The 27,461-nt window shown below is 36.2% G+C and overlaps 2 protein-coding genes across 5 annotated transcripts; one reads left to right on the forward strand and one right to left on the reverse strand.

The window, feature by feature from the left end:
• Positions 1-411: 411 nt before the first annotated feature.
• Positions 412-8,319, reverse strand: moxd1l (monooxygenase, DBH-like 1, like). Its single transcript, XM_032584500.1, has 13 exons — positions 7,887-8,319; positions 7,636-7,782; positions 6,907-7,059; positions 6,519-6,602; positions 6,009-6,164; positions 5,474-5,576; positions 5,225-5,397; positions 3,577-3,665; positions 3,328-3,424; positions 3,168-3,227; positions 1,285-1,403; positions 1,107-1,170; positions 412-793 (listed from the first exon to the last, which is right to left on the reverse strand). Exons 1-13 carry the CDS (start codon positions 8,154-8,156, stop codon positions 635-637), a joined length of 1,674 nt encoding a protein of 557 aa, XP_032440391.1. The 5' UTR covers positions 8,157-8,319; the 3' UTR covers positions 412-634.
• Positions 8,320-9,624: 1,305 nt separating this feature from the next.
• On the forward strand, positions 9,625-27,336 carry snx9b (sorting nexin 9b). 4 transcript variants are annotated; one of them, XM_032585551.1, is made up of 20 exons: positions 9,625-9,946; positions 12,126-12,212; positions 13,263-13,337; positions 14,242-14,370; positions 15,970-16,047; positions 17,803-17,965; positions 19,990-20,031; positions 21,281-21,413; positions 21,582-21,666; positions 21,898-22,023; positions 22,175-22,292; positions 22,388-22,518; positions 23,840-23,943; positions 24,052-24,155; positions 24,273-24,350; positions 24,525-24,601; positions 25,601-25,690; positions 26,710-26,824; positions 26,921-27,012; positions 27,164-27,336. In XM_032585551.1, the coding sequence occupies exons 1-20, from the start codon at positions 9,935-9,937 to the stop codon at positions 27,209-27,211; spliced, it is 1,887 nt and encodes a 628-aa protein (XP_032441442.1). In that variant the 5' UTR covers positions 9,625-9,934; the 3' UTR covers positions 27,212-27,336. The 4 variants fall into 4 exon arrangements, with proteins under 4 accessions (XP_032441442.1, XP_032441443.1, XP_032441444.1 ...); XM_032585552.1 differs by lacking the exon at positions 19,990-20,031 and having other exon boundaries at positions 9,626-9,946; XM_032585553.1 differs by lacking the exon at positions 15,970-16,047 and having other exon boundaries at positions 9,626-9,946.
• Positions 27,337-27,461: the final 125 nt, after the last annotated feature.

Raw genomic sequence — 27,461 nt, forward strand, 5'->3', positions numbered from 1 at the left:
GCCTCCCTGAGGAAAAACAATGGTACTACCTGTAGTAATGGAACTGGGGATGCACTGCTATATTCAGTTAATTAATTAATAAATTAACTGAATTTAATGTTTTAGCTTCATTCTTTTCAAGTATTAAAAAAAGAATACAACACATCTGTGTTTCACATCAACCTTTTTATTTAAGTCAAACAAACATTTATGAATGCACACTGCTGTAACTACGTACATATAGATCAATTTACTGTGAAAGTGCGAGGAATGAAGAGGATTTAAAAATAAATGTGTGAGTGACATTTTCTGGAACTAAAATCTATTTCCAACATTTCATTGCTTTATTACCATGAAAATCATTTTTGTCCGTATATATATATATATATATATATATATATATATATATATATATATATATATATATATATATATATATATATATATATATATATTAATATAGAGTTAAAATTGCAGCTACTGAGCCTCTATTGTGCTTTATGACAAAAAATATAAATTGATCCACTCATAAAAATCTCTTATACTTGCTAACACACCTATTGATCATAAACATAATTTAAGTTCAAAATTGTCTATTTCATTCAATATTAATTGTTCTAAGTTGTCATATGGATCTGTTTCACATACAGCCATGCTACATTACAGCAATTGAAAGAAGCAGAAGGATGATTCCTCCAGCTTTCACCATCCAGGAAGTACAGAGTCTGCTTGCAGCATTTGTACTTTTGCAAGCAGCAGTGGGCGTCCCCATTACGTTCCTGACAGTGCCATATCTGTAAACCGATGAGTTGTACTGCAATGGTAACAGAAGCTGTTAAAACAAATCTTCTTACTGGCTGTGATTTTAAAATAAATGTGACATAATGTAGTAGACTTTTATAAACATAACATATATAAAATATGCTACATTACCAATAAAAGTAACCAGTGTAACAAAATGTTAAAAATTATGTGACAGAGAAAATTCATTCTGATTACAACAGAACAAAAGTCAGTTGTATAACCACACCAGTTGAATAGACAGACTGGGCCTATTTGCTTAAACTTATGACTGCTCAATCTGGAAAGAAAAATAAATGTCCCAAGGGAAAACACTGTTAACTTACATTGGTATCAGAGATGTATTGAACTTGTGGCAGGGCATTCATCAAGCTCTGATACGCAGCGATTCTGTCAGAAATAATTAAAGTAGTATTAAAAAAAAGATAACTTTGCAACAAACGATTACACTGTAAATCATTAAACTTAGCAAAAACGGCAAGTGTTTAATTCCATTGTTCTTACTGATCAGCTGTGGTGGATAGAAGTGTTGTATTTGGGCGGCTGGTGCATGAAGTAATATTGATAGCCGGGTAGTAGAACAGGAAAGCCAGACACATCTCGTCAGAGGTGGACAAACCCATCTGAAATATAAGTTTCCTTACTTTTAAAACACATTGATTAATGTAACAAAAATATGTTGGAATTATCTTAAAGTCTGGTACTGTAATATGCAACTATATAATGCCACTATAGGTGCAACACAACAAATAACTTTAAAAAGTTTACTTTAGTCTTTCACTTTAAATTCTAAGCAATAGATTCACAGCAGACAGAGTGAAAAATCACAAGTGTTCATTCGGTCATTTTATCAGAAAATCAAAAATATTCCATAAGACCAATAATAAAACGATAATGTTTATGACAGAAATGAGAGCCTCCTCAAAAGCATGTCTCTGTGCTTTACGGTATATGCACACACTTATTCAGGTTTCTCTTGCAGGAATCCCAGCATCAGTGCATCACCAAATCAAATCCGCCCTCAGTTTGTCTGGTTTCTCATTTCTTCCTTTGGAAATACTTCAAAGGTTCTGTACAGGGCTTATGTCAGAAAGCCCTGCCGTAAAATGAAACCAGCATCTCCATGACGTTTATCAGCAGTTAGAGCATAAAGTGAAAAAATGCCCTTGCTGAGAAAACACAGTGGATTAACATCAGCAGATGACCTTGTTCTCCTAATCTTCAGTGACTGTGGAAATTTTAAATTGGACCTCAGACAGTTTGGATTTTCTGTCTGCCCATTCTTCCTTCGGGCTCCAGTGACTTTGTTTTCCAGAGTTGTAGCCCATGTCTTTAATACGTGTGTAGAGTTTTGAAGCACTGATTACATATAAAGTTAACTACTAAAGATAACTTTAGTAGTTATCTTCCACTAAAAGGTGGAAGATAACCTTTTAGTGGAAGATAACTAAAAGGTTATCTTCCACTCAACTTTCAATTAAAACTGACAACATTTCAGCAGTCTTCCATTTGATTGTAAGGACCACAATAAGTTCATAACATAAGAGTCGTAACAATTCTTCATAATTTATAAGAAATCTTAAACTTTTTTGAGAAGCTGAATTATGGATTTATATTAGTTCTAAGTTTCACCAAAATGAACTGCAATAACAACTTAAAATATGTAACAATGTATTTAATGAATTTATATGCTATATCCACTTTTTGAATCAAATTAGTGAAATAAAAGAACTTTGATGATATTCTGATTTACTGAGACGAACCTGTACTTCCTAATTTTATTCAAAGGACTGGAATCTAATAACAATCAACAGTTCAGGTTTGCGAACAGTAACAGTTCAGGTTACTGTTGATTCAGCAGCTGAATCAACAGTTCAGGTAATTTACGGTTCAGTTCCCCGTAAATTACATTTACGGTGGATGTTAAGAACAGTCTTTTTTACCCTCTAGGATTTACTACATTCTGTACATTTTTGGAGAGCGTCTTTGTTTTGTTTTTCCTTTCTTTTTTTTAAATATATATATATATATATATATATATATATATATATATATATATATATATATATATATATATATATATATATATATATATATAGACATTTCCACTTTGGTGTTATTTTCGTTTACTTAATAAATAATGGCAGGTTGGAATTTGTGGTGTCAAGTTTTGCACACCTAATATCAGATTTAAATAATTTATAATGTAAAGACCACACTACTCTTCTGTTAAAAGATCTGACAGGGCATGATTTTTTAACGATCAATGTAAATAAAGATTTAGCAGCAATGTTGGTGTGTTTTGGTTTCTGACTTTGAATTAGCTATTTCTCTTTTTGTTATTTGTTTTTTTGTAAACATCTGTTAATACAACAAGGCTGACCCACCATAGTGGATTGAGTGCGATCTGAGGTATTGTAGATGCACTCCACAATGACCTCATCATCCTGAAATGAAAGAAACAAGTAATTTAGCATCATGAGAGCCCAAAGTGTTTTAATCTTTTACTAAACATGTTCTTGGCTGAAAGAAGTTAATAAAGCTTACCGGTTTGATTGTCTTGATGCTTCCTAAATTGACAGTTTCTTGCATGTCAAAGTCATAGTTTTCATTTACTCCCAAGAAATCTATTTGCTTTCCTTTTCTAGAAAGATCAACCACATATATAAAGTTATGTTTGAAAACCAAATATTCTGTGCTTTAGAAATCAAATGTATTTTCTTTGGTATGATGTTACGCCTCAGGTTAAAGAGTGGGTGGCTGGCGTGAAGCAAGTACTCATCTTGTTTTTCTCACCTGAAGTGGCCCACTCTGACTTTCCTGCCAGCCAAGTGAGTGTGCAAGAGCACTGAAAACACTTGAAGGTCAGGTATGGGGTCCACAAGCTGTGGGTGGAAATGAAAACTTGCATCAATACATTGTGCCTGGCAAAAGTAGTCACATTTTTTGCGATTTATAATGTTAAAACCACAATCATATTCAATGATTTCTATTATTTTATTCTGACTTTATATGATAATGAAGTAGAGTGTGAAGGAAAAACTGTACGTGGCTCTCAAAAATATCAAATAAAAAATTGAGGTTTGTGGCATGCTGCACCTTTAGCTGCACTTACGTCTTCAAGTTCTTTTGGGCTTTTTCTTCCAGCTTTCCACATCTCAAGACTGACCTCTCTACCATAAATGTTGCATGATTTTACCACACATTGAATACTGCTTACAACATGGTCATTTGCGTGTGTAACTACATTAAAACCTATGAAACAGTTTTGCAAAAAAGCCATCAAAATATAGTGGGCTGCAGTCATATCATATTTGCATAATTTAGGATTTTATTTTCAGTTCAGAGAACTTCAAATGATTTATAAACAACAGTTTCAATTATAAGTGAACAATAGATAAGGCTCCTCCTCCCTTGGAGGATGTTAATAAAGAAGAAAATGACAAACAGAACTGTAAGGTTCAAATCAGAAAATCCTTCTTTGTACAAAATTTTCTATTTGTTAAAGCATAACTGCTGAAATACATTACCAAGCTGTCACCATAGGAGATGGCTTCACCTATTTCTCGTTTAAGTGGCAGTTGAAGCATAGTTGGTCAGTAATCAGCACTGATCATTTCTTTCTGTCTCAGTTAATATTTTATTTTCTTTAATTGTTTTTATTTGTTGCTCTTATTGTAAACTTGTGTTTTTTATTTTTATGATATTGTATTAATGTTCTTATTTTTCTGTGTTGTGTTGATTGTTTTATGTGACTACAGATGGAAATTATAGCAGCTCCCTAAATCTGTTGTATTTATGGCAATGTTGTCCGCCCATTAATATGCAATGTCCCAATGTAATAAAATAAATTTAACTCAGACAGTGTTGCCTCAAATTCTCAATTGGATTTAGGTGCCCATTTTGACTGGACCATCCTACATGAACATGAATAAAGAAAACTATTCCATTGTTGCTTCTGCTGTGTGTTAAGGGTTCAATGTTCTGTTTAAAAGGAATGTCAAAGCTTTTGCAGCATCATATTGATATATTGATGTATTTTACTCCATCCATCTTCCAAGCATTTTCCTCTGTCTGTTGAAGCAATATATTCCCACCGCATAATCCTGCCACCACCATGTTTTATAGTGCTGATGTTATATACTAGGTGTTGTACAGACGGTGTTAGTTTTCCACTATAGTACTTTGCTTTTAGGCCAAAAGGTTCAATTTGACCTCATTTAACAAAACAACATTATTCCACCTCTTCTCTTAGCCATCAATGCTGCTTGTTGCAAACCATAAATGTAAGCAGTTTTTGTCTGACCAGTCCTTCAAAAAGCTCAGATCCCAAAATTGCACATTTATGTTTATGGTAAGTGGCTGTATTAACATAAAAAGGTTCAAGGGTCATAGAATAAGTAACGCAATTGCTGTTTTGTCTATTGCATACAGAGTCTCATACCTGTGAAAACAAAGACGTGTTGCAAATGCCATATGAGTGGAACTCTGCTGCTTTTGGAGGGATGCCATACATCATGTGACTCACTGGGAACACTCCTGTGGTTAGAATGCCCACGTCATGCTGTCGAAGTTTGTCTGTATAGTAAAGCCTCAGTCCTGAGCTGTCTATGATACCTGTGCAACAAAAGGAAGAAATTTAAATTACTCCTAAAATGGCAAACAAAAAGCCTTTGTTCAAAAAGTAGGTTACCTTCTTTCTTTTGTGGGTTATTGTAATGGATTTCCAACCTGTAGTATGTGCCACTTTGAGTTCCTCCTATGGGAATACCTGTATTCTCAGGAAGCTCATATGCCTAAGAATTCAGACAAAGATGCTTGCAATGATAATAGGTCATTCAATAATAATGGCAGTAAAATATTTTGACAGATTGACATTAATATATACCAAAGAAGGTAGGAACTTAATATTCAACAAAAATCAACTCAGTCTGTGGGTCAAAGAATTATGTTTGGATCCTTTTTGTAAGTCTCTCCACCATCTTCCCTGCCTAGGGCATTTTTAGGCTCACTAAAAATGATCCTCCCTTTGTTTAATATTTTGTCATATTAGGAGTCAAGGCCTAAGGTGCTTTGTGAATAACCTGTAGCTTATCAAGGTAAAATTCTAGAAAAAAAAAAGTCTTTGAACCCCACAAATTCTAAGATTTTTTTCTAAAATGACATCACCAGGAGTTACTTTTAGTCTTAGGATTGTTTAAGAATATTTACAGGTCATGTTCCCTTACTCTTCCTCCTACTGCCCATGAAGCCACCACTCCAAAGCAGGCGTCTCCTATTTCACCCATGTAGCACGGTTTATCATATGGTTCTTTCACAAAAGAGGGACAGTGATACAGCAACATGTGATGGACGACTTCCTGGTGCTCAATCTCTGGCTCAATCTAAAAGGTAAGAAATTGTTATTTAATGATTAACTCAAATTAGACAGTTAACATCACAATAGCACAAGCCACCAGTAATATTTTGCAGCTTTGAAAGAGTAACACAATTCAGTGTATTCAAATAGGATTTTATGGGATATAGCAACACTTTGAAGTGAAAAAGATAGTTTTCAAAACCATTTCCTATAGAAATGAACACTGTGGCATGGATTTGTAGGATCACAATATATTCTGATATTCCGACATAAATTAGCAAAAGCTAATATTTTAGTTTAGAAATGAATATAAATTACTTAATTGTACCTAAAATTTAAGACACTGATATGATATTTACTTTAAAGAAAGTGACATTACCTGATAAATATGATGTTTTGTGGGCAAGTCTTGAAGCTTCATTACTTTACAGTGATAGTAGGTTGTGTTGGGAGGGACAGTGATCTGCAAATTAGAAACAAAAAATAACACATTGTTTTATTGCCATCAATAAAATACAATTTCAATTACATATGTTCCATTAAAGTTTGTACACTTGTCAGTGTATCATGTAAACTCTTGTGATCAGTTGCCATTTTTGTTATCTCTCTCTCTCTTTTACTATATGCTAAAAAAAACAAGCTTGAGTTTTCTGAAGTATTATTGAAAATCTTATTACCAAAATTCTATAATTGTGTTTAAATAGAATGCAATTATTAATTTGTGTATTGGTCAGTTTCTTCCCCAATTTGCTGTCTTTCTTACTTACTTTGTCCACCTTCACACTGAGATATCTGGCATCAGGAGGGATGGTCTTTGGCATGTAGTTGAGAAGATTTACTTCCTTGGTGCCTCTAAATCTCCCGTGGTATTTGATGTTATCTGTCGCACCGTAGGCGTAGATTAGCTTAATGGACTGAGCCTGTTGGACAAGAGGTTTTACAACAAAATAATAATAAAAATAAAAATAACAGAAAAACTTTACAGAAACACCGTACATGTTTCTCTTACAGAAACATGTACGGTGAAAAAAACATACAAAATTGTTCCTTCTCTCACAGAAACAGTATTATATTTCACATATTCTATAGAAAGACAGTTTTCTATTGCCTCAAATCTTTTGGGGCATTTTTTTAATGCTTCTTTTGTCTTCTTAAGCAGTTGGGCCACCCCTTGCCTGAGCTTACCCCAGGTAAGGGGTAAGCTCAACAAAGACAGCTGATTTTACATTGTAATATGCTGAAACCTGAGCTGTACACTTAAACTTAGAATAGAATAAATAGGTTATAGAGAATCAACAGAGCAATATATTGTGCAACAGAAAGGATAAATGTTCTTTTCACCGTTAAGGTTAATGCAACAAAGTCTAGAATAGAAGTACAATATGATTTGACCCTGTAGCTGTGAAAGCTCAGTGAATACAACAGCTTATTTAATATTTTGACATGCTGGCCTATAACTATAACCTATAACATGCTGGCAGAATAAATTGCCTTACGGTGATATGGAAGTCTTTTTCATCACAGGTCTCTATTGGCCTTTGAAACGTCATTATTGTTTGTCCATCATTTTCAGTCATGGAGAGCAGGGTGTAGCTCTGCTCCTCATCCTTTTCAGGCATTTTCTCCCCTATTGAATAATAATCCTAAAAGGCAGAAGGAAAACACATTTAAGGCACCAATAACTCCTGGTTTCTGTTGTACATGAACAAAATCATATTAACAACTAATATTTAAAGTATCTGCTTACTGCAAAATAGCTTCCATTGGATCCAAGTCCCCCCATTACAATGTCTGCATCATCCATGTCTCCATGAGGACTAAAACCAAAGCCGACCCAGCCTGTGGTGTTGACTGTCAGTTGGAATGTTATGTTTCCTTGCACATTATCAAATCCCCACTTCAGGTGGACCAAATTGCCGTTGTCCAGGTACTCCATGAAAGGCAGGTTGTAGTCTGTGGCCCGCGATCCTGCCATCCAGGCCAGTAAGATGGAGACGAAACACAGCGGGGCAGACATGATGTCTCTCTGAGGTTGGAAATCTAGACACTGAGCACAATGGCTGTGGAGCTGCCAAACGCCCTCCTACCCCTTTCAGTGACACACCTGCACTGCTAGATGAGCTCAAGTGATACGGGCAGAAAGTGCTTCGTCATTCGCCCTCTGTAGAATTTTCAAGAAAACAAGCTGCAACTTTTGATACTTAAGCATATTTTTCTATTTATATTAGATTCAAATCTCCACATGTCTGAATGTTTCTGGGTAACATCAGAGCACTGAAATTCTGTGCACGTTTGTTAAAGGTCTCATTATTTCACATCAACATCCTGTGTCAATGACTTGCTTGTTCTTTTGGTCAGTGGATTATAATTTCTGGTTAAATTCGCAGCAGCAGCTCTTCACCATTTGATAACTACTAATTTTTACTGTTTTCCTGCTGGCAGTTCAAATGGATTCAGGTGTTTGATATATGAGGAGGCGATGAGGAGATGGTGAAGCTGAAACCTGCAGTATCTTCCCCATTTCCCTCCCTCCTCGAAATGCTTTCATATATCAAACACATCATATAATTCAATACAACCTCATTTTGTAGGAATGTGAATAGTGCAGGCTCTCTTTTTACTGACCTTAAACTCACAAACCATATCAGTTAAGGGAAAAGAAGTAAAGTGTTTCCAAATAACTTAAAGAAGAACTTTGTATGAACCGCTAATGATGATGATGATCCTTGAAGAAAATTATTTTAAAAGTGCAAGTGGATAAACTGCATTAAGGGACATAAAGTTGAAACCATATATTTAAATTACAAGATCAGTTAGGATCGCAAAATTATTTATATTTGCTAAATTCAGATATTTTTTAATTCAGACATTTATATTCGTAGCCTTATTATTTGGTAGAATTATTTAACAATAAATAGTTAAATATGAATTTTTTACTAAATTACCCAGCAATAAAGCTTGTCTTGCATTGTAATGTCAATTTAAGTCCAGCAGAGGGAGACGTTGCAATAAGAAACGACTCAAGATGAACATGGGTGAGGTCACTCCTCTAACTGCTGCAGTTGAACTATCTGCAACATGTACAGATAAATAAGAGTGGCTCCCAGAAGATAAGTACAGCAATCATGACAATCACAAGTAATACTCGGAGAGCACATAGATCTTTTAAAAGAGCATGGTATTTTAAAATTACTATAATATATATTTTTTGGAATTAAATGTGTTCTATCCAGAATGATGTCTTCAATATTTAACGTTTACAATTCAATTATATATCTACTTTTGTTATTGTAGTACAGTACTGACTGAAAAGATGGTAAGGAAGTAGGGCTAAAGGGGTGCTTTAAAATATAAATAAATATAGTTGGGTTTTTTTTACTTTTAATAAAGATATTTTACTTTTAAAATATTTTTTTAAATTTAATTAATTTCAGAGTTAAGTCTGTGGGGAGCCATACCGGACCTGAATTACCTTTCCGGTTTCTCTCTCTATCTCAGGTCACTCCCTCCTCCGCGCTGTCAGCAGCAGCTCCTTACGCGGTTCAAACTTAGCTCTTTCGCTCCGAATCTGCTCCGTCGTCACTTTTCTTTAGTTCTCGCCTGTTTTTTAAGCTTTAAACTGTTTTTAATCGTTTGCTGAGGACTGTGACGCGAAGACTCGCGGAAGGGAGGACTTGTCGAGTTTTCTTCGCCAGCAGCAGTTGAAGAGCAGCGGGGGGAGATGACCAGCTGAGGACTGGGAATCTTAAAAAAACACGGGGCCTGTTTCTGTAATGATTGATCAATGCTGCCACAATGGCGTTAAAGGTAGGAATGTTAACTTTCCAGAGAGATTTAGAGGTGTTGCTCTCGGCCCTGTCCCCTGCGGTTTGCCCTGCCAGTTGTTTTTTGTGTTTGTACTAGCAATAGATTCGGGTTGTCAGAGTTGTAGTTTGTCAAGTGTTCTTGTGAAGATTTTTGAAACTACATTTCAAATTAAACTCATCTTTAAGTATTCTGTAAACGCGTGGTTGCTTACTGTACAGGTGTATGGAGTAAAAGTGATACAACTGCTTCTGGTAAACATGGAAAATGTGTATCGTCAAGAAACTGTCTTGTGACATTTTACAGCCTCCACAGTGCGGGTCATTGCTACTTCCGCAGAATTCTGGGAAATGTAGTCTTCCGGGTTCAGCCGTAGGACATCTATCTGAATTGAGGAGGACTCATTTTATAGTCAAATACTAAAATACAGTTAAAAACTAAATCACTTTGCGGTGGTGTTTACATTTTATGAAACTATTTAATGTATATTTATATCTCAATATTAAACGTTATTTTGATGCATTTCATTATGAATTATGTGAGATGTTTAGGTACAAAAGTAGAAAACAAAACATAAATTCTGTTTGATAATTAATACTTTTGCTTTTTAAAAATTATTTTGTTAATAAAATAATCAGAGCTGATATATAGAGATTATTTATTATAATATTATGCATTATTTTCAGTCCAGTCCTTTCTGGGAAGTCAAAATGATTTAATGAGTTTCACATGTTTATTTTTATTGCTTTTAATAAGTAAAATAATAGTTCAGTTATCAAAATTCTTACAGCCTAGGCATAGGTCTTTACATTGTTAATCTTTATCAAATAAACCATGATTGGTTGTATTTAAAGCAAATCAAAGAGATCAAGTTGTTTTAAATTAAAACAGTAATGGTTCTTTCAGTTACTATGGTATGCTATATTCATTATAACATTAATAATGTTTAGAAAGTCAGTTATTGCAAGTTTATTTTTTATATGTTTAAACATAAATATGGACTAAGTACCCATTAAATGTAGTGGTAGTTTCCAAGCTTATTGTGTAGAATATTATACATTTTGCCTTTGATAGTGTAACAAGTGGATGTTAACTGACACAAGTTAGTCAGGCTGTCTGTTCTGTTACTGTGCATGCATTTGAGCTTTAACAGGCATGCCAATTAAAGCTTTCAATAAATCTTTTCGTAAAGCTTGACTATAAATCACAGGAACAGCATAAGAGAAAAGTTGAGCTGTTACATGTATTTTCCCCCGCTTATCTGACATCAAGTCACTGGGCTAACAGGTCTAGAATGGAAATACAACCACTCTTCTCTTCAATGACACTCTACATCTTATTCTGATGAATCATTCTGTGTTTCTAGGCCAAAAGGGGTATGTAGTCCTTTCAGCAAATTGTGCGTGTGCCTGGGGTCTCATCCGAGTAGTCCGCGCCAGGAGAGGGAGGCAGCAAGGACATAACCTATTCAGATTCAAAAACCACCATATCTGGTTTCTTTCAATGCAGAGGAGTTTGGGTTCTACTTATGATTTTCTATGCATACCTCAATACAGCCCAATTTTAAAACATATGATGCCAATATTTTTTAAAAGCTTAAAGTCTTAGCTTTATATCTAAAATATGGATTATGAATTTTTTTCTTAAAAACACAAAACACATAAAGTAACTTTCCAGGTTTTGCTTATGAGCTTTATGGTTTCTGCGCTTCATAAATATCATATTTTTGACATAAAGCATTCTAAAAGTAGATACATCTTTACCAAACTGTTCACATAGGAGGTAGAATCATTTTGTTAATCATAATAACAAATATACAAATCATTTTCAAAGATATTTGAAAAGAAACGACAACTTTGCCTGCAATGGTGAGGCCTTTTTGCAGTGACTTCCATGACTTTCCCTTGGGTATAATCCCAGTTTTTACTAAAACTCAAGCAGATCTCTGTTCTGCCTCACATTCCACCGCTGAAAGTTTTCTCTGCGTTTTTTTATTTATTTTATTTTTCACTACTGAATGGTGGTGCATATACTTGCTTACAAGAACTAGTTTGACCTGTTTGTCATTACCCTTATTTTTCTTCACAGCTGTTAGCTTGCCACAGGGGTCATTGAATGTCCTGACCATACATTAATGTTTAAGCAACAAAACCATTGATCATTCTTTCTTGTTTGTTCTCAGGCACAGGTTTTATATGACTTCGCCGCTGAGCCCGGCAACAATGAGCTGACAGTGAGAGAAGGCGAGACAATCACTATCACCAATAAGGTAATAAGAAAAGGGGGAAAAAAGAAAAACTAAAACTGTCCTGTTATTGTAGACAGGACCTTAGCTTTCAGATATTTGTGTGTAAAAGTCATACTCTTTTTAGATTTATTAGCATTTTTACTGAGGAAAGAGTTTGTTTTGGATCATATTGGTTTAAAGTTAAATAATAATGAAAAAAAGATTGATGGCCTGTATGAAGCTCTTTACGATTTTGGCATTGAAAACTAACTCAGCTGAACAGAGCAAGATCGCATGATCTCGTGTTGCTCAAGTGCTGTCTCATAAATTACTTACCAAACAAGAAAGAACGGACGAGAGGGGAACAAATGACTGAACAAACATGATGTCATTAGAGTCAGTTGCCAACAGTTCAAAGCTTACTTACGCTGTGCTGACCTACATAGTTTTCTAGTCTAAGTCTGTCAGAACCAAATCTGGAAGAGTTGGTGTGTTTTTTGTTTTTTTTGTCATTGCCAAATAGGCTGTAGCTGGGAATTTTATAAATCTTCATAGAAGATCTAGAGCTTCCAAATGTCTTTGTTTAAGCTATCTGCTGGAATCTCCTTCATAGTTGAATATGGCACCATATAAACTTACGGTGCGTTGAAAAATATTTATGCCACTCTGTTTCTTCTGTCGTCACATTGCAACCACAAACTTTATTAGATTTTATTGAGATTTTATGGGACAGACTAACACAAAGCACGACATTTGTTTTCAGCTGTAAGTGTGTTGAGCCACTTAGAGCTTCAGGTCTTTATGATGCCTCAATGCCAGCTTTGGAAATTGATGGAAATTTAGCCGTCTTTTTTTTTCATGTAGCTTAAGCTCATGCAGATCAGACGGGAAGTGACTGTAAACATTGACTTTCAAGTGTTGCAGCAGATACTTATTTGGATTTTGACGAGGACTTTGACTTGCTCATTCTAACACAATCAATTGAAAAAACTTTGAAAACAATGTTTTATTTTTTCTTTTATTTCATTTCAGTATTTTGCACTATGATGTGCTTCTCTGTCACATAAAATCCCGACTCTCTTTTCATTCTAGGGTATTGGAGGGGGTTGGATTGAAGCACAGAATTCAAGAGGAGAAGTTGGACTGGTGCCTGAAGATTACATTGAGGTAAGTCAGAAAGCGCTGATAATGAAGTGTGTTTTGTGCTGGATAATTTAGGAAACGTCTCACCCCAAACACTATTTAACACTAACATATCACCAGTTTAATTATAAACAAAAGTTGATAGTTGCATGTTATAAGGTCAGGGTGAGAAGAGTGTGTGCCCTCCCCATCAGATACCAGGATGCATATGCTAACTGTGGTGCTGTCGCTTCGCCTGACATTGAAATCACAACAGGATGTTCCTCCTTCAGGGATCTGCTGATTAGGGTGTTTTGTAGTGTGTGTTTGTGTGCGTGTCTAGCCTGATCCGGTTCTCTGACTGCATCCGTGGATATGATTCACTCTAAAGACATTCAGACTCTGAATAAAAGTAAAGTCTGGGATGCTAACAGTTTAGCCTCCTCTGTTAAAACTTTCCTCAACAACTCCCAGAGTAACGCCTGTGTGTACACGTGAAAGATAGATTCAACTATTCTGATAGTCCAAACAAGCTTGCCTGACCTTTTGTTGACTCTCCAGCTGCTCCAGAGCTGTTTAGATCTCATGCCCAACTCTTAAAAACTTCCAGATGATAATCGCAGTTAAAGTTCATGTTTTGGCTATTGATAAAACACAGACTCTCTAGTACTCAAGCAGCAACTATTTGTGCCTTTTTAGTATGCTGGCGAAAATAGGACATAGTAAAATAAAAATAAGCTTTGCATTGTGGTTGAGTCGTAGAGCATATATGGAAGTCACCACCCTGTGCCGTCACAATTTGTTAACACAATCTGGAGAAGACAGACAAGAAGGCAATCACATTACCATAAAAGAACATACCTTTAGAAATTATTACATTATGGTGAAATTACATTAATTTTTTTCTCACCTAATGTAAAAATTTTTCTTCTTCTTTTTCATTTTGTAGTTCAAAAATGAATTTCCTGCATTTCCAGCAGCATCGACGGCACCCCCTTCAAATGCAGAAAACGTCGCATATCAGGACCTTTCTGTCTTTGATGCATTTGCACCTCTATCAACAGCTGCACAATACCAGGTAAGGTGCCAAGCTGGTGAAGATAATGTTGCTGACCTGACTTCTTGTTTCCTCCCCAAGCAAGGAGAAAACGCTTGGGAAGCCTCCTCCTCCACATGTGAGGAAGCTTAGCCTCTTCACAAGTGGCGAAAATACACAACAATAACAAGCAGACCACCTACCATGTTTCACCACCACGTGCTCTGAAGAGGTTTTCATACGTTTTTGTCAGAAGACAATTCCAAACTAATTTATTTTGGAAAATCTTTTATCATAGACTTAAACAAAGTAGCACTTAAATTTGAAGTGAAAAGAAACGTATTGGTTTTATTGTCATACAGGTGTGCATATGTATTCATATGTATTGTTAGTCTTTCGGGGTCTGTCTTTACCAGCTTTAGAGATTTTGCTCATTTTTCTTAAGCCCTGCCTGATGATTTTAACTCATAAATGTGCTTTGATCTAAATCTGACCACCTCTGGATGTAAGATTGGTGTAATTGTCCTGCTGGAAGCTGAACCTCCACCCTAGACTCAGATCTTTTTGCAGTCATTAGCAGGTTTTCATGAGAATTACCATGTGTCTCGTTTAATCTTTTTCCCCATTAGCTCTCACTGACCTCCCTGTAATTGTGGAAGGAAACTTTCCACAGCATGATACTGCAACCACCATGTTTCTATATCGGGGTGTGGTTTTCAGTTTGATGGGGCAATGTTAGAGCCCCTACTTTTATCTTCCTTGCATAATATGTGGCAAACAGCTTTCTTTGATTAATTGTTTCTCTTTTGCCACTTTAATACAAAGACTCAATTTTCTCCTGATTCTCCCACCTGAGGAGTGTATCTCTGCAGCTCCTCCAGAGTTACTTCAGGCCTCTTGAATGGTTTTCTGATTATGGTTGTCTGCCGTTTTTTTTTTGTATTTTATTTTATTTTTTATTGATTTTTTTTTTGTTTTCATGATGTTTTGTGACTTCATTTTCTTTTGAGGTGGCAGAATAATAAAAAAAGATATAAATACAAATGCACACCACTGTCTTCAGGTCTTTATACCTAAAAATGAACAACATTCACCTTGGTTATTCAAATCCATAGTTATGGAACATTTTGGGTTGGTCTGTCCAATAAAATAATTAGACATTTAACATAACAAGCTGTAAAATATATTCTTTACATTTTGATGAGGCATTGTATGATGGAGTGGTGTTGAAGAGCAAGCAAAAAAAAAAAAGCAGAAGTGTGTTTGATTCACAGTTTGGTTCAGTTCGTGTGAACCCCAGATGCAGAAGTGAGAGCAGCTGCAGTGAGAGATATAATTTCAAACTGACATATTTTTAAATGCAATATTGCAGAACTGAGAGGAAATTGTTTGAGTGGACTTTTCTGTCTTTAGCAGCCAGAAGCTTAAACAAAAAAAAAAGAGCGCACTGCTGGATTGGTGAAAATGTTTGGGGCACAGTATGTTTAAGAGTCACTGCAGAAAATGTGTCAGCTTTTGTCGCTCATTGCTTCTTACTTATTCAAGCGCATACGTTGAGGCCTCACTTTAACCCACTCTCTGCTCAGTTTTAACCCCGTCTGCAGGCATTTTGTTCTCATCTCACCTTCTATTCCCCTCAAGGTGGAATCTGGGGCTTTGAATCCCGTTCCAGACACCCCAGACACCCCAGTTACCCCTTTCTTCCCGTCCCCCGAGGAGGTAAATGCCACTTGGGGGTTGTGAGCATGACAAGAGGCATTAGTTTGAGCCGTCTTGTCTTCACCAATTCTCACCTTGGTTTTCTGTTTGATCTGCTTTGACACATTCACGTTCTGTCTAAAAACGCATGATCTCTCACCTTCTTTTTTCACCTTGCACCACTGAGCAAACAAATGGATGGTTCCAGATTACACAAATCATCATCCAGACTGGAAAATATGAATCTGGATTCTTTGTTAAATGTTCATCGATTGCACTTTTCTAGACTGATTCAAATGTCCACTTTTTGTAAAGAAAGACATTACCAATTTTATCTGATTTTTCTCTGATTGATCTCAGAAAATATTTACAGCAAAGACATCAACAGTCGGAAACCTGTTTTCCCCTTTTTGTTACTGGAAATCTCAAATCAACTCCTCTAGAGCTCCAAAATAATATTGAAGCTGTATTATTGCATCATCAATGTGTGCACTGTTAAACATATCTACAGACTGTTTGCAATGCAGTATTTGCAATATAAACATTTGCATGCCAATAATACATTTAGGCTGTTTGGTGAAATTTCCCTGCAGGAAGTCATCACACCTGGCAGTGGTGATAGAGCCTGAGTTCCTCAAAGTCTTGAAAGCTTTGTAATCACAGATAAGAATGACAGTGTGAGAAAAATATGTATTCATCTCAATTGACACCAATGTTTGACAAAAATATCGCAATTTCTAAAGAAGTATAATGAAATTACAGCTTTATATCTTTTTTATTAATCAGAATACAGCATCATATTTAGCTTATTTCAAAACAAAATTCACAAATTTTACAATTCATAATTCATAATGTTGGCTGTCTAAATGCTAGTATACCACATGAAATGCCAGGGATACGTCTGTAGTAAACTGCTTCCTTTAACCTTATTTATCTAAAAATTAGTGAACTGTAATTCTGCTGTCGGTAGTCCAATTGACGGCTATGATATATTCACTCACTGATTAAAAGGTGTGATCCACACCAGGTCAGGTCAGGAGGTTATTTCCTGAATCAGGTCAGAAAATAATTAATCATTTCTTGATTAATCATTAATCAGGAAATGAGACAATTCCAAGCAGCAGTCGATCAATTGAAGCATCCCAACTATTCATTTAGTGACGGCAAAATGTATTTATGATTCATAAAACGGTTTCGACATAAGCAATCATTTCTTGATTTGATGTGAATACAGTAAAACATTTAAAAAATTTTAAAACAAAAACTTTTTTTTTTCATAACTGCATTACGTAATTTTCTTCTTTCAGCAGTTTGCATTAAAGTCTACGTTCAGTCAGCAGAGTTTGGTTAGCAGTATTCAAATTTTAACCTACTAAGGCATGCACACACAGACAAATCCGGTTGCATGCTTCTCTATGCAAGTTTTTGAAGCATGTCATGGAGTTTATCTCAGTGCTTATAAGTGCTGTGAAAACATAGTAACCTAAGCATAGTGTATTGCGTTTGAGCATGTATCTTTCTGCAAATTTGCAACATTTCATCTAACTTAGATGAAAGCTCATTCAAAAAACAACAATTACAGACCAAGCTGTCATTGCTGAATCATTTTTTAATGTATGCTCCGCTGAAGGACTGGTCTGCACCACGTTTAAAAAGCATGTTGATTTAGGACTGCTGTTGGCTTCACATGAAACAGACCGTGTCTGTTCTCTCTCCTCTCTGCCATCACAGTCCTCCCTCTGATCCCTCACTGCCTCTCTTGTATGTCTCTCTCAGGCCAGCAATGGTAATGATCCCTGGTCAGCGTGGAATGCAGACCCTTCAGGGGGCACAAACAACAACTGGGCCTCTAATGCAGAGGGCACTCAGACTGGGAAGAGTGCTGCTGACCCCTGGGGCAATGTATCACAGGGTCACCCTCAGGCTTACCAAGGCCCAGGTAAGAAACTGTTTGTTTTAACAGCAGCTGCGTATGTTAGGCTTAGTGTTATGTTAGAATTATGTTTCCAGAGGAGCTTTAAGGTGTGTTTAGATGCTAGTTTTGTATTTTTTTTTTACTTTATGCACTAAATGCTGATTTTTGTATTAAGTATCAGGGTTTCGAACCTGCTAAGTCTGGTGGTAGGGGCGCTAGGGCAGTCCACCAGCAGCCCGGCATGTTTTTTGTGTTGAAAAATGTTAAGTTACAAAAATTTGGAGGTGCACAAGCAAGGCATCATAATTTTTGAATAATGGTGTCTGAGGCCAACGGGCAGGTGCAGGGACGGCGCAATTGGTGCACATAACCCCTCACCCAGTTCAATACATCGATTATAAACTTAACCCAATCCGTCTTTACTGTCACCGTTACTGGTGTACAAATAGCCCTATTTAAAATAAACAATGCTTAGTCTGGCCTAAGGCAAGTAAAGCCTGGTGGCCCGCCAGGCTTATAATACACTGGGGAAAACTTTTAGTGAAGACACAAATAGCCACTCAGATGGCTCATAATGAGTTTTAGCATATTTTACAATAACTTCCTCTAGAATAAAATCTATTTGTAGATATCTCATTAATAGACTATAAAATAAAATAAGATCTAGACTATAGGGGCAAATTATTTCCTTTATCTTAGCTCATGTGCAACACAAATAACCAGAACAAATAAGCTATATATGCTGTAAACTATAAAGAAATATAACTTTTTAATTTAAATGGAAGACTAAAGTCTTCAACATTCATGTGACTATAGAAGCTTATTTAGTAAAGTAGAAACAATAAAAAGTCTCTCCTGTTGTGAACCAGGAAGATATTATAAATCTCTGAGCATCTCATCACTTTCAGATTTATATAGCCTCAGAGAAGAAAAAGCTTTGTCTGTCAGAGATAAATTACAGACTTCTCATTCTTGCATGTGGTGATAATGCTGCACCTTTTGCTGCATCTGGTAGCATACCTTTACAGTAAATGAAGTAAATACAGTAAATCAGTCGGTTGCTCCAACATTTGTTGTTTGCACAGTTTTAAAGCCCAACTCACAACAGGTGTCAATTTGTGTGTTTTGGTAAATATTTCTCATAACCTGCAGATCAGACCTATTAAATACACATTTGTTTAGGTTTCATGCTCTTTTTCATCAGAATAAAATATTCTGCCCTCCACAGCATGCAAACATTATATGTACTGAATTTATTTATTAATTATATCTTGCAAAATGAATAAATGCACTTTTCATAAACTATTTCAGGATTTAATGTAACATGTATTCTGTACAATACAGTAGAAAATTTAACTGAAGTGTTAGAGGGAAAATTGTGTATTAAAAAACCTGGTTGGATAAGTGAACACATACTAAAGCTAATAGTCGAAGCACCTTTTGATTCAGTGCTACATGTTGACTTGGTGTTATTTGGTCTCTCTACTTTGCAAAAGGCCTCAAAATCTACGATATTATAATAACAAATCTTTCCCACAGACCTCTGAGTCCTTGGACACATTTTTGGACAGATTTGGGCCTAAACTCTGGTTAGCCCAATCTAAAATTCTTTTTATTTATTTATTTTTTATCTCCAAAACAAGTCATCCTTACAGTGCACATGCAAATGAAACTAAATTTATTTATGTATCGTCACATGATGCATTTTCATCATTGAAATAGTTGAAAAATGTTATAAATACTGTGAAATTATCTGATAATATACTGAAATGTCATCTGGTTAGGAAATGTCATTCATGTCTGTGTAGGAGCAAATCTAACTCTGATGCTATTCCTCTCCTGTGAAATGCTCCAGCTTTTCTGTAGCCTATTGAGTCATAATTTTGTTTTTGCCAGACTGGAAAAGTTAGCCTCACTAATGACTCACAGCGACAAATGACTCCACCTGGATTTTAAATTCTCTTGATGCTTTTTTAATAAAAAAAGGAACAGAGGAAATGAGCTGCCATGAGAAAAATGAACAGACTTTCCCCTTTTCTTTCTCTTAGCCAAAGACATCTACCCATATCCTTACCTTATTGATTACACAGGTATCTGCTTTATTGCCCGAATGGATGTTTTCTTGTTCTGGTGGGACAAAATGAATCGCATTTATTTCTAAAGCATGTGCTTGAAGCTCAATACTGACACTAGATTAACAACTGTGTCATTAGAAACTGCTGGACATGGTTTCTCCATGATGTTTTAGAGGATTTTAGATGTCTGTTTTTTACTGCATGTTTTTATATTTCTAACAGACTGCAAAAGAAGTGCAAGATTAAGCTAGCTGCATCTTTTTGTGGCAGCAGTAACATGTTTGGATAATTTATTCACCTGTTAGTTTCAGTGCTTTATAAGCATTGAGGTTCAGCATAGTAGATGAACATAATTTATAGCAGAAAAGGACATATGCCTCAGAACAAATTGTGAAATTAACATGTGAAATGGATGTGGTGCAGTTTTAACCTGCTGGTTTGATGTGATGATTGAAGTGCTCAAATGTGTTTTTTTAGAAAGCATGCTAACTACAGTATTTACAAATGTGAAAAAAGTTGTATCATTACTGCATTTTCTGAATCAAGTGGGGAAATATTCTCTGACTCAAGGATTTCCCTTTTTCTTAGAAAATTAATCCTGGAATGTACAGGACTGTTAACTTCAGCATCACTGAGCTCTTGCTTTGTTGTCTTACTGAGCTTGGACATATGTATTTTTTAATAGAATTAAATTTGGCCTGAAAAATGTAAACTCTGATTTTGACCCAAGAAAGTGAGACTCAAAAGGTACTGATCTAGTTGCTTTTGTCAGGGACGGGTGTCAACCTTTACGGTACATTAATCCAGCTCATTTAATATAGTTCTGCTCAATTTATCACAAATATATTGCAACTGCAATATCCATGTATGTGACAATAATACTGCAAAAAAATATTTTTGGCTAATATAAGGCATCACGAGTTCACACTCGGCATTCCAGCAATATTTTGAGAGTGCTCCGTGCAAAAGACTCCATCATCTCAGTGCTCAAGATGTTGAAAGTCAGAAAAACATCTGGAGGCACAACGATAAAAATCAGATGAGAGAGGAAAATGTTTTCTTATTGCAAAGGGTGTTACTATCACTATATTTATCCACAATATCGCCATCGCATGATTTTCTAATATCGTGCAACCCTATTTTAAGATTCGATTCCACCAATTTTGTTAAAAGGAAACAATTTTAAATATAACTACTGGAGAACAAATGCGACCTTGTCACTCTGATTAAAGACAATAATATTTGAATCACCTTTCTCTTACAGCGGCAGAGGATGATGAGTGGGATGATGAATGGGATGACATGAAATCAAATGCCGTCTACACAGAATCTGGGGAAGCTGGTGGAATACAGAGAGGAGGAATGCATGCTTCGTCAATGAAAATATCCCTCAATAAGTATGTTTTATTAAGTCTTCTGTACATGAGGCTTCAAAATCATTTGTTATATAGACTAATGCAACAAAAGCCTGTAAAAGCATTTTGATTCTAATTTTTAAATCATCTGAGTTTATATTGTAGCAATATGTTCTAATCAAGAGACTTTTATTCCTATTTTTTTAACAGATTTCCAGGATTCTCCAAGTCTGGTCCTGAGCTCTACCTTCTGTGCAAACAGATTGCAAAAGGGAAAGACAAGCTGTCAATATACGTATGTGAGCCCTAATGATAGCCGCGTTTCACAAAAATTACACCAGCACTATCTGATTTAACCAACCCACAGCTGCACTCGTTATCTCATCTTTGACTTATTTCAAAAACATGCTGTGTTTAAGATGCCTAGTACATTTAGCATCACTGTCATAATGAGAATGTCACTTTCCTTTGACTGTTTTTGGAGTGCTTGGGTTCTCTTATAAAGGTTTATGTGTTGCATGCTCAGGTGGGTGAGGTTGGTCCTGTATGGTCTTACCCAGAAACCCAGATAGACTGCATCGTAGCTGATCCCAAGAAAGGGTCCAAGATGTACGGCCTCAAGAGCTACATAGAGTACCAAATCACACCCAATGTGAGTTTGCAGACTCTTCTCCACAATGCAAAATAACTGCAATAAACTAGAGCCTTAGCATTACGACTGCAAGAAATCATCTGAAAATAATACATTTAATGTCTTAAATGGATGTTTTTTTCTACTTGCTTAACATGTTTTTTTTTTTCAGACAACAAACCGACCTGTCAATCATCGATACAAGCACTTCGATTGGCTCTACGAGAGACTCCTGGATAAATTTGGGTCGGCCATTCCAATTCCCTCTTTGCCAGACAAGCAGGTGACAGGTGAGCTCATTTCTACGCTAGCTAGAAATGATTTAGAATGGTATGTTGGTATTTTAAATGCAAGCACCACAATAAATATATAATATTTTTTTAAGGGCGTTTTGAGGAGGAGTTTATTAAGATGCGCATGGAGCGGTTGCAGGGTTGGATGTCCAGGATGTGCAGACACCCTGTTATTTCTGGCAGCGATGTGTTCCAGCTTTTCCTCACATACAAAGATGAAAAGGTACAATGTATTATATTTTCCAGGAAAATGTATGTTTAGATTGCAAAGCTTAACTGTTCAAACTGACTCTATTTTTTTGTTGAGGAAACAAGCAGTTCACCATACACACATGATTGCAGTCCTTATGTTATTGTTTTTCTGAGGTACAGTGCTTTCAGTATACATATCCCTGGGATCTTGCTACAATCGCAAACTTGGTTGTTCACAGAATAGCATCATTTGAATTGTAAGTAAAAATGATACATTGTTTTTAAAAGTTTTACTAATGAAAATCTTTAAAGTCCAGTTATGCAGTTATAACTGGATGCATTCAGGAGAATGTCTCTATTAGTTCTGCATATTTAAACCTGAAAGTCTTCCCAATTCTTCTTCGCAAAATAGTTCAGACAGATTGAATGAGGAGCATAAATTTTCAAGTTTTGCCACAGATTCTCATTTATATTTAAGTCTGGACTTGGACTGGGCCATTCCAGCACACATACTTTTATCTAAGCCATCTTGTTGTAGCTCTGACTATCTGTGTAAGTGTTTGTATCTTGCTGGAAGGTAAAGTTACTGTTCCAGTCTTGTCCATGTTTGCCTTGTGTTTACCTTCAGTCATCTTACCACACCTTGATGCTGCCACCATGTTTCACTGTGAAACAGTTTTAGCTTCTTGTCGCACTCAGTGTTCTATGTGTAGGCAAATTAAAGTTGTAGTTAAGTTAAATGTTCATCTCACCTAACCAGAACTTCTTCTTAAACATGTTTGCACGCCTTGTGGTAAACATTAAATTAGACTTCCTACTTGACTTCCTCTCACCATTATCTTCCTTTTTGCCACTGTTCTATAAAGGTCAAGTTTTCTGTGCAACATATTCACAAGAATTATTCAGTATTATTATTGATTATTGTTTGAACAGAGCTGTGAGATGTTTAAAGCTTGGGATGTTGTCTCTCTCCTTGTCTGCTCTGTTCCTCATTCTTTGTGGTGCTACTTGTTTGCTAATGTTCTCAGAGGATTTTCAAAGATCTTAGCTGTAATATTACAAGGATGCAATTACACATTTGGTAATGAATTTTTAGATGATTACAACTTTTTGTCACACTTTTCAAATATTTTGCTTAAAAATGATTGAAAATCATATATCATGGCTCGTTTACAATTATGCACATGTTCGGGAAGTAGGTCACCAACGTGAGAGAAAATACATCTCATAACATAGAGCCACTTCTTCACTCTACAGCTGGCAGAGTCTCAATCAGTTGTAGTATAACAAAATGTGAACATGTTCAAGAAATGACAGTACATTTGCAAAGCACTAACTTTTGTTTGTGACAGGACTGGAAGACGGGGAAGAGAAAAGCGGAAAAAGATGAGACGGTTGGAGTGATGATCTTCACCACAATCGAGCCAGAAGCTGCAGACCTGGATCCTTCAGAAGTGTGAGTTAAACCCAACTGTCTGAAAAGAGAAAACTTCAAAGAAGCAGCCACTGATGTGCTCGGAGCACATGTAGTTTACGCATGCCACATGTGTTTCTCTTTTCCCAGGGAGCAGAAATGTGAGCAGTTCAGTAAATTTACCAAAGCCATGGACGACAGCGTGAAGGAAATCCTCACTGTGGGAAACGAGCACTGGAAGAGATGCACAGGACGTACGTTCACGCAGCTGGGAATCTTAATTAGTGTTTGCTACAGCTTCACATTGTTCTGAAATTATTGCTTACATCAAAAATCTTATTGTCCTGAGTGTTTCCATTTATCTTCTGCAGCTCTGCCAAAGGAATACCAGAGAATAGGAAAAGCCTTGCAGAACCTCTCTACTGTCTTCACAAGCAGTGGATACCAAGGTAGACGCTCACACTTTGGCAGCACACTCATGTTTTCCAGAAGACGCTCGCCAGTCTCCAGCTACAATTTTCAGATTACTTTTTGTAACTCAGTAACTGTAATAAAAGAATCAGATGCAGGTTATCACACAAATGGACAGAATCTGTTGGAAGACATATTTTTATCTGCTGCAGGTGAGTCGACTCTAACCGATGCCTTGACAGCGGCTGGAAAGACCTACGAGGAGATAGCCCAGCTGGTGGCAGAGCAGGTAAACTTTTCAGCCTCTATCATATTGATTCATTTCGGAAAGTAGGTCACCTGACACAGCGCATATCTCTAACATAGAGCGACTTCTTCACTCTGCAGCTGGCAGTGTCAGTCAATCAAAACCACAACAGCGTCTGTAACCTTTTATCTTCTGCTTTCTGTTGAACAGGCAAAATGTTGTCTAGAAAAAATGGCAGTTCTAGTTTTCAGCGTCTATATACGTTTCACTTCCATCAGTCATGTTTAGATTATATCGGTGGTTTTAGGTTTTTGCTTTATTTTTTTTATCATAAACAAGGAAGTGGAAGACCTCTGGTTGTTGAAACGTCTCAAAGCTTCTTAAGCCTGTATATCGTTTTTTTCAGCTTTCCGCATTTAAAAACATTTCCTGAATACATTCTGTTCAATGCCTTGTCAGATCTTACTGAAGTAGATTTTAAAAAAGGCAGAAAATGAAAACTGGTTGGGGTTTTTTAATAGCCTGGTTAATGTTCTGTGTAATAAAGTCAATTCTTGGCTTTGTTTGATTGTTCCAGCAGCTTTCCGAGGAGGAATTCGCTCGGTAAGCTTGTTTTGCTCGTGTGAGTTGCTGGCTATAGTTTAGTAACACATTTTATAGCCATACTCTTGATTCATCGCAGGATCCAATGAAGCTGAACTGTTGATAACGACAAAGGTGAATTCCTCTCATGGTCAAGGACTAGTGAGAAGTGTTAATGCCACACCTACTTGTACGCTGTAACCAGATCATCCTGCTGGATATTTGTTTGATTTGTTATGCAGACCATAAATTTTCTCAGCCAGCTGAATGTTGATTTGAAGCCATGGGGTTGTTATCTAAGTGACTTTCCCTATGTTATCCCTTATCATGTTCTTCTCTTATTTCCTGCTCCAAAGTTAGCATTTGGTATTTTTGCTCCTATTCTTTCTTACGTCTGCGAGTATCTTCCTGTTTCCTTTTTACATTTATCACCTCTTGTGTTTTTCTTTTCTTTTTTAGCCTAGGAAAGATCTTCACTTCCTCATGGAGACCAATAATGAATATAAGGGTCTCCTTGGATGCTTCCCAGATACCATTGGGGTCCATAAGGTACATATTTCCCAATACACTCTTAAACATCATTGTAAAGGAGAAATCCTAGATCTGTTAGCACAACAAAATATGAATGGCCTATGCCATATTTCCAGATGTGGGGGCTGGTATATTAAAAAGTTGTCTACCTGATAATGCTCCCTAGATGACATTTTGGGTTTGACTGTGCAACAGAAACTCCTCTGGTGTTGAATTTAGTCAGGGGCCCATTCACTTAAAGCCATGGAATCAGATTGGAACATCTTTAAAATGAAGATTAGAATAGTCTAGAAAAAATAATATAGGAAGTTACTATGAGCAGTTGATTTTATGCTAATCTGCCTAAATACATGTTTTGTCAGTAACTGCTGCGGAGTTTTAAGCTTTTCGTTGCAGAGAAGAAAGCAATGGAAGTAGTTCATGGTGAATCTGAAGCAGCATGAGCAAACATTGATTTAAAACACAATTAATACCAAAAAGAAGGGTGAGCAAGCGTTAAGGTGTTCAGTGAGTACAGTTGGAGTTTCTTGAGAAATCACAATATACACTGAAATATTGTGATATACACAATATTTCCAGATACAACTCTGGAAAACATTAAGAGAACACTTAAAATGACCAGTAATTTACTTTTTCTAGGTATATGTTTGAGTAAAATGGACATTGTTCTTTTATTTTATGAACTACTGACAACATGTCTCTGAAATTTAAAAGCAAATATTTAGTATTTATTTGTAGAAAATGAGAAATGGTCAAAATAATGAAAAAGATGCAGTGCTTTCAGACCTCGAATAATGCAAAGAAAACAAGTTCATATTTATTTATAAATAAAAATACTAATGTTTTAACTCAGGAAGAGTTCATAAATCAATATTTTGTGGATTATTTTCAATAGGGTTCAGAGCAGTGGTCTCTTCATTTTTTCCAGAGCTGTATGTTGGTCTGAGCATTAAGCACTCAAAGGGGGTTTATTGAATGCTTTACAAAGCCTGTGTTTGGTTTGTTTAATGTATTTACTATATATTTAATCCCTCCAGGCAGCTATAGACAAGGTGAAGGAAGGGGACAAGCTGGTGGCTGCCAACAAAATTACCACTCCTGACAAAGTAGCCATGTCGAAACGTCTCAGCACCATGTCTTACACTTTACAAGGTAGCGCTCCGTGTTTGCCATTGAAATCTAACAGTGCAGTTTGTTGTCTTGTGCTGTCTGAACTCACTGGTTTCCCCTCTTGTTTTTGTGACCCAGCTGAAATGAACCACTTCCATAGCAACCGTATCTACGACTACAACCGGGTCATGCAGCAGTACCTGGAGGAGCAAGTCAAGTTTTACGAGACGGTAAAGACATTTCATTTTGAGTCTGTTATGCTTTGACCTTTTACATTGCTTTATTAACTAGGAAGCAGTTGCATAGAGTCTAGATTACAATAATAAACAAATAAGAAATGACCGTTTTTAATAATGTAATCATTTTTCTCTGAATCCCCAGATTGCTGCAAAGCTGAAACAAGCTCATGGTCAGTTCACTACAATGTGAGAGCAGTCTCACACTACAAGACACAACGTTTAATCAAATCCTGCCAAAAGCGCTTTTGCTTGCGTTGCATCTTTACTCTCTCACTCTACAATTAAAATTTCACTTCTGTATTTCTTGCACGCTGACCCCATCTCTTCTTTCACTGCCTTTGCCAACAGTTACAGCTTATTTTGTTGCTTTCCTCCACCGGCTTATGCACAAATAATGAGTGCAAGAGCTGGAAGGTTTCAGTATTTAGGGTTTTCAGGAA

The sequence above is a fragment of the Xiphophorus hellerii genome, chromosome 15 (assembly GCF_003331165.1).
Source record: "Xiphophorus hellerii strain 12219 chromosome 15, Xiphophorus_hellerii-4.1, whole genome shotgun sequence".
NCBI classification, from domain to species: domain Eukaryota; kingdom Metazoa; phylum Chordata; class Actinopteri; order Cyprinodontiformes; family Poeciliidae; genus Xiphophorus; species Xiphophorus hellerii.

Bases quoted from the DNA above. Each gene is read 5' to 3' on its own strand.
- moxd1l (XM_032584500.1), bottom strand. From the start codon at position 8,156: ATGTCTGCCCCGCTGTGTTTCGTCTCCATCTTACTGGCCTGGATGGCA. The intron at 5,398-5,473 runs GTAACCTACTTT...TTTGTTGCACAG, and splicing joins TAACCCACAAAAGAAAGAAG to GTATCATAGACAGCTCAGGA. The intron at 3,425-3,576 runs GTGAGAAAAACA...TGATCTTTCTAG, and splicing joins GTCAGAGTGGGCCACTTCAG to AAAAGGAAAGCAAATAGATT.
- snx9b (XM_032585551.1), top strand. The intron at 12,213-13,262 runs GTAATAAGAAAA...TTTTCATTCTAG, and splicing joins CAATCACTATCACCAATAAG to GGTATTGGAGGGGGTTGGAT. The intron at 24,156-24,272 runs GTACGTTCACGC...TATCTTCTGCAG, and splicing joins CTGGAAGAGATGCACAGGAC to CTCTGCCAAAGGAATACCAG.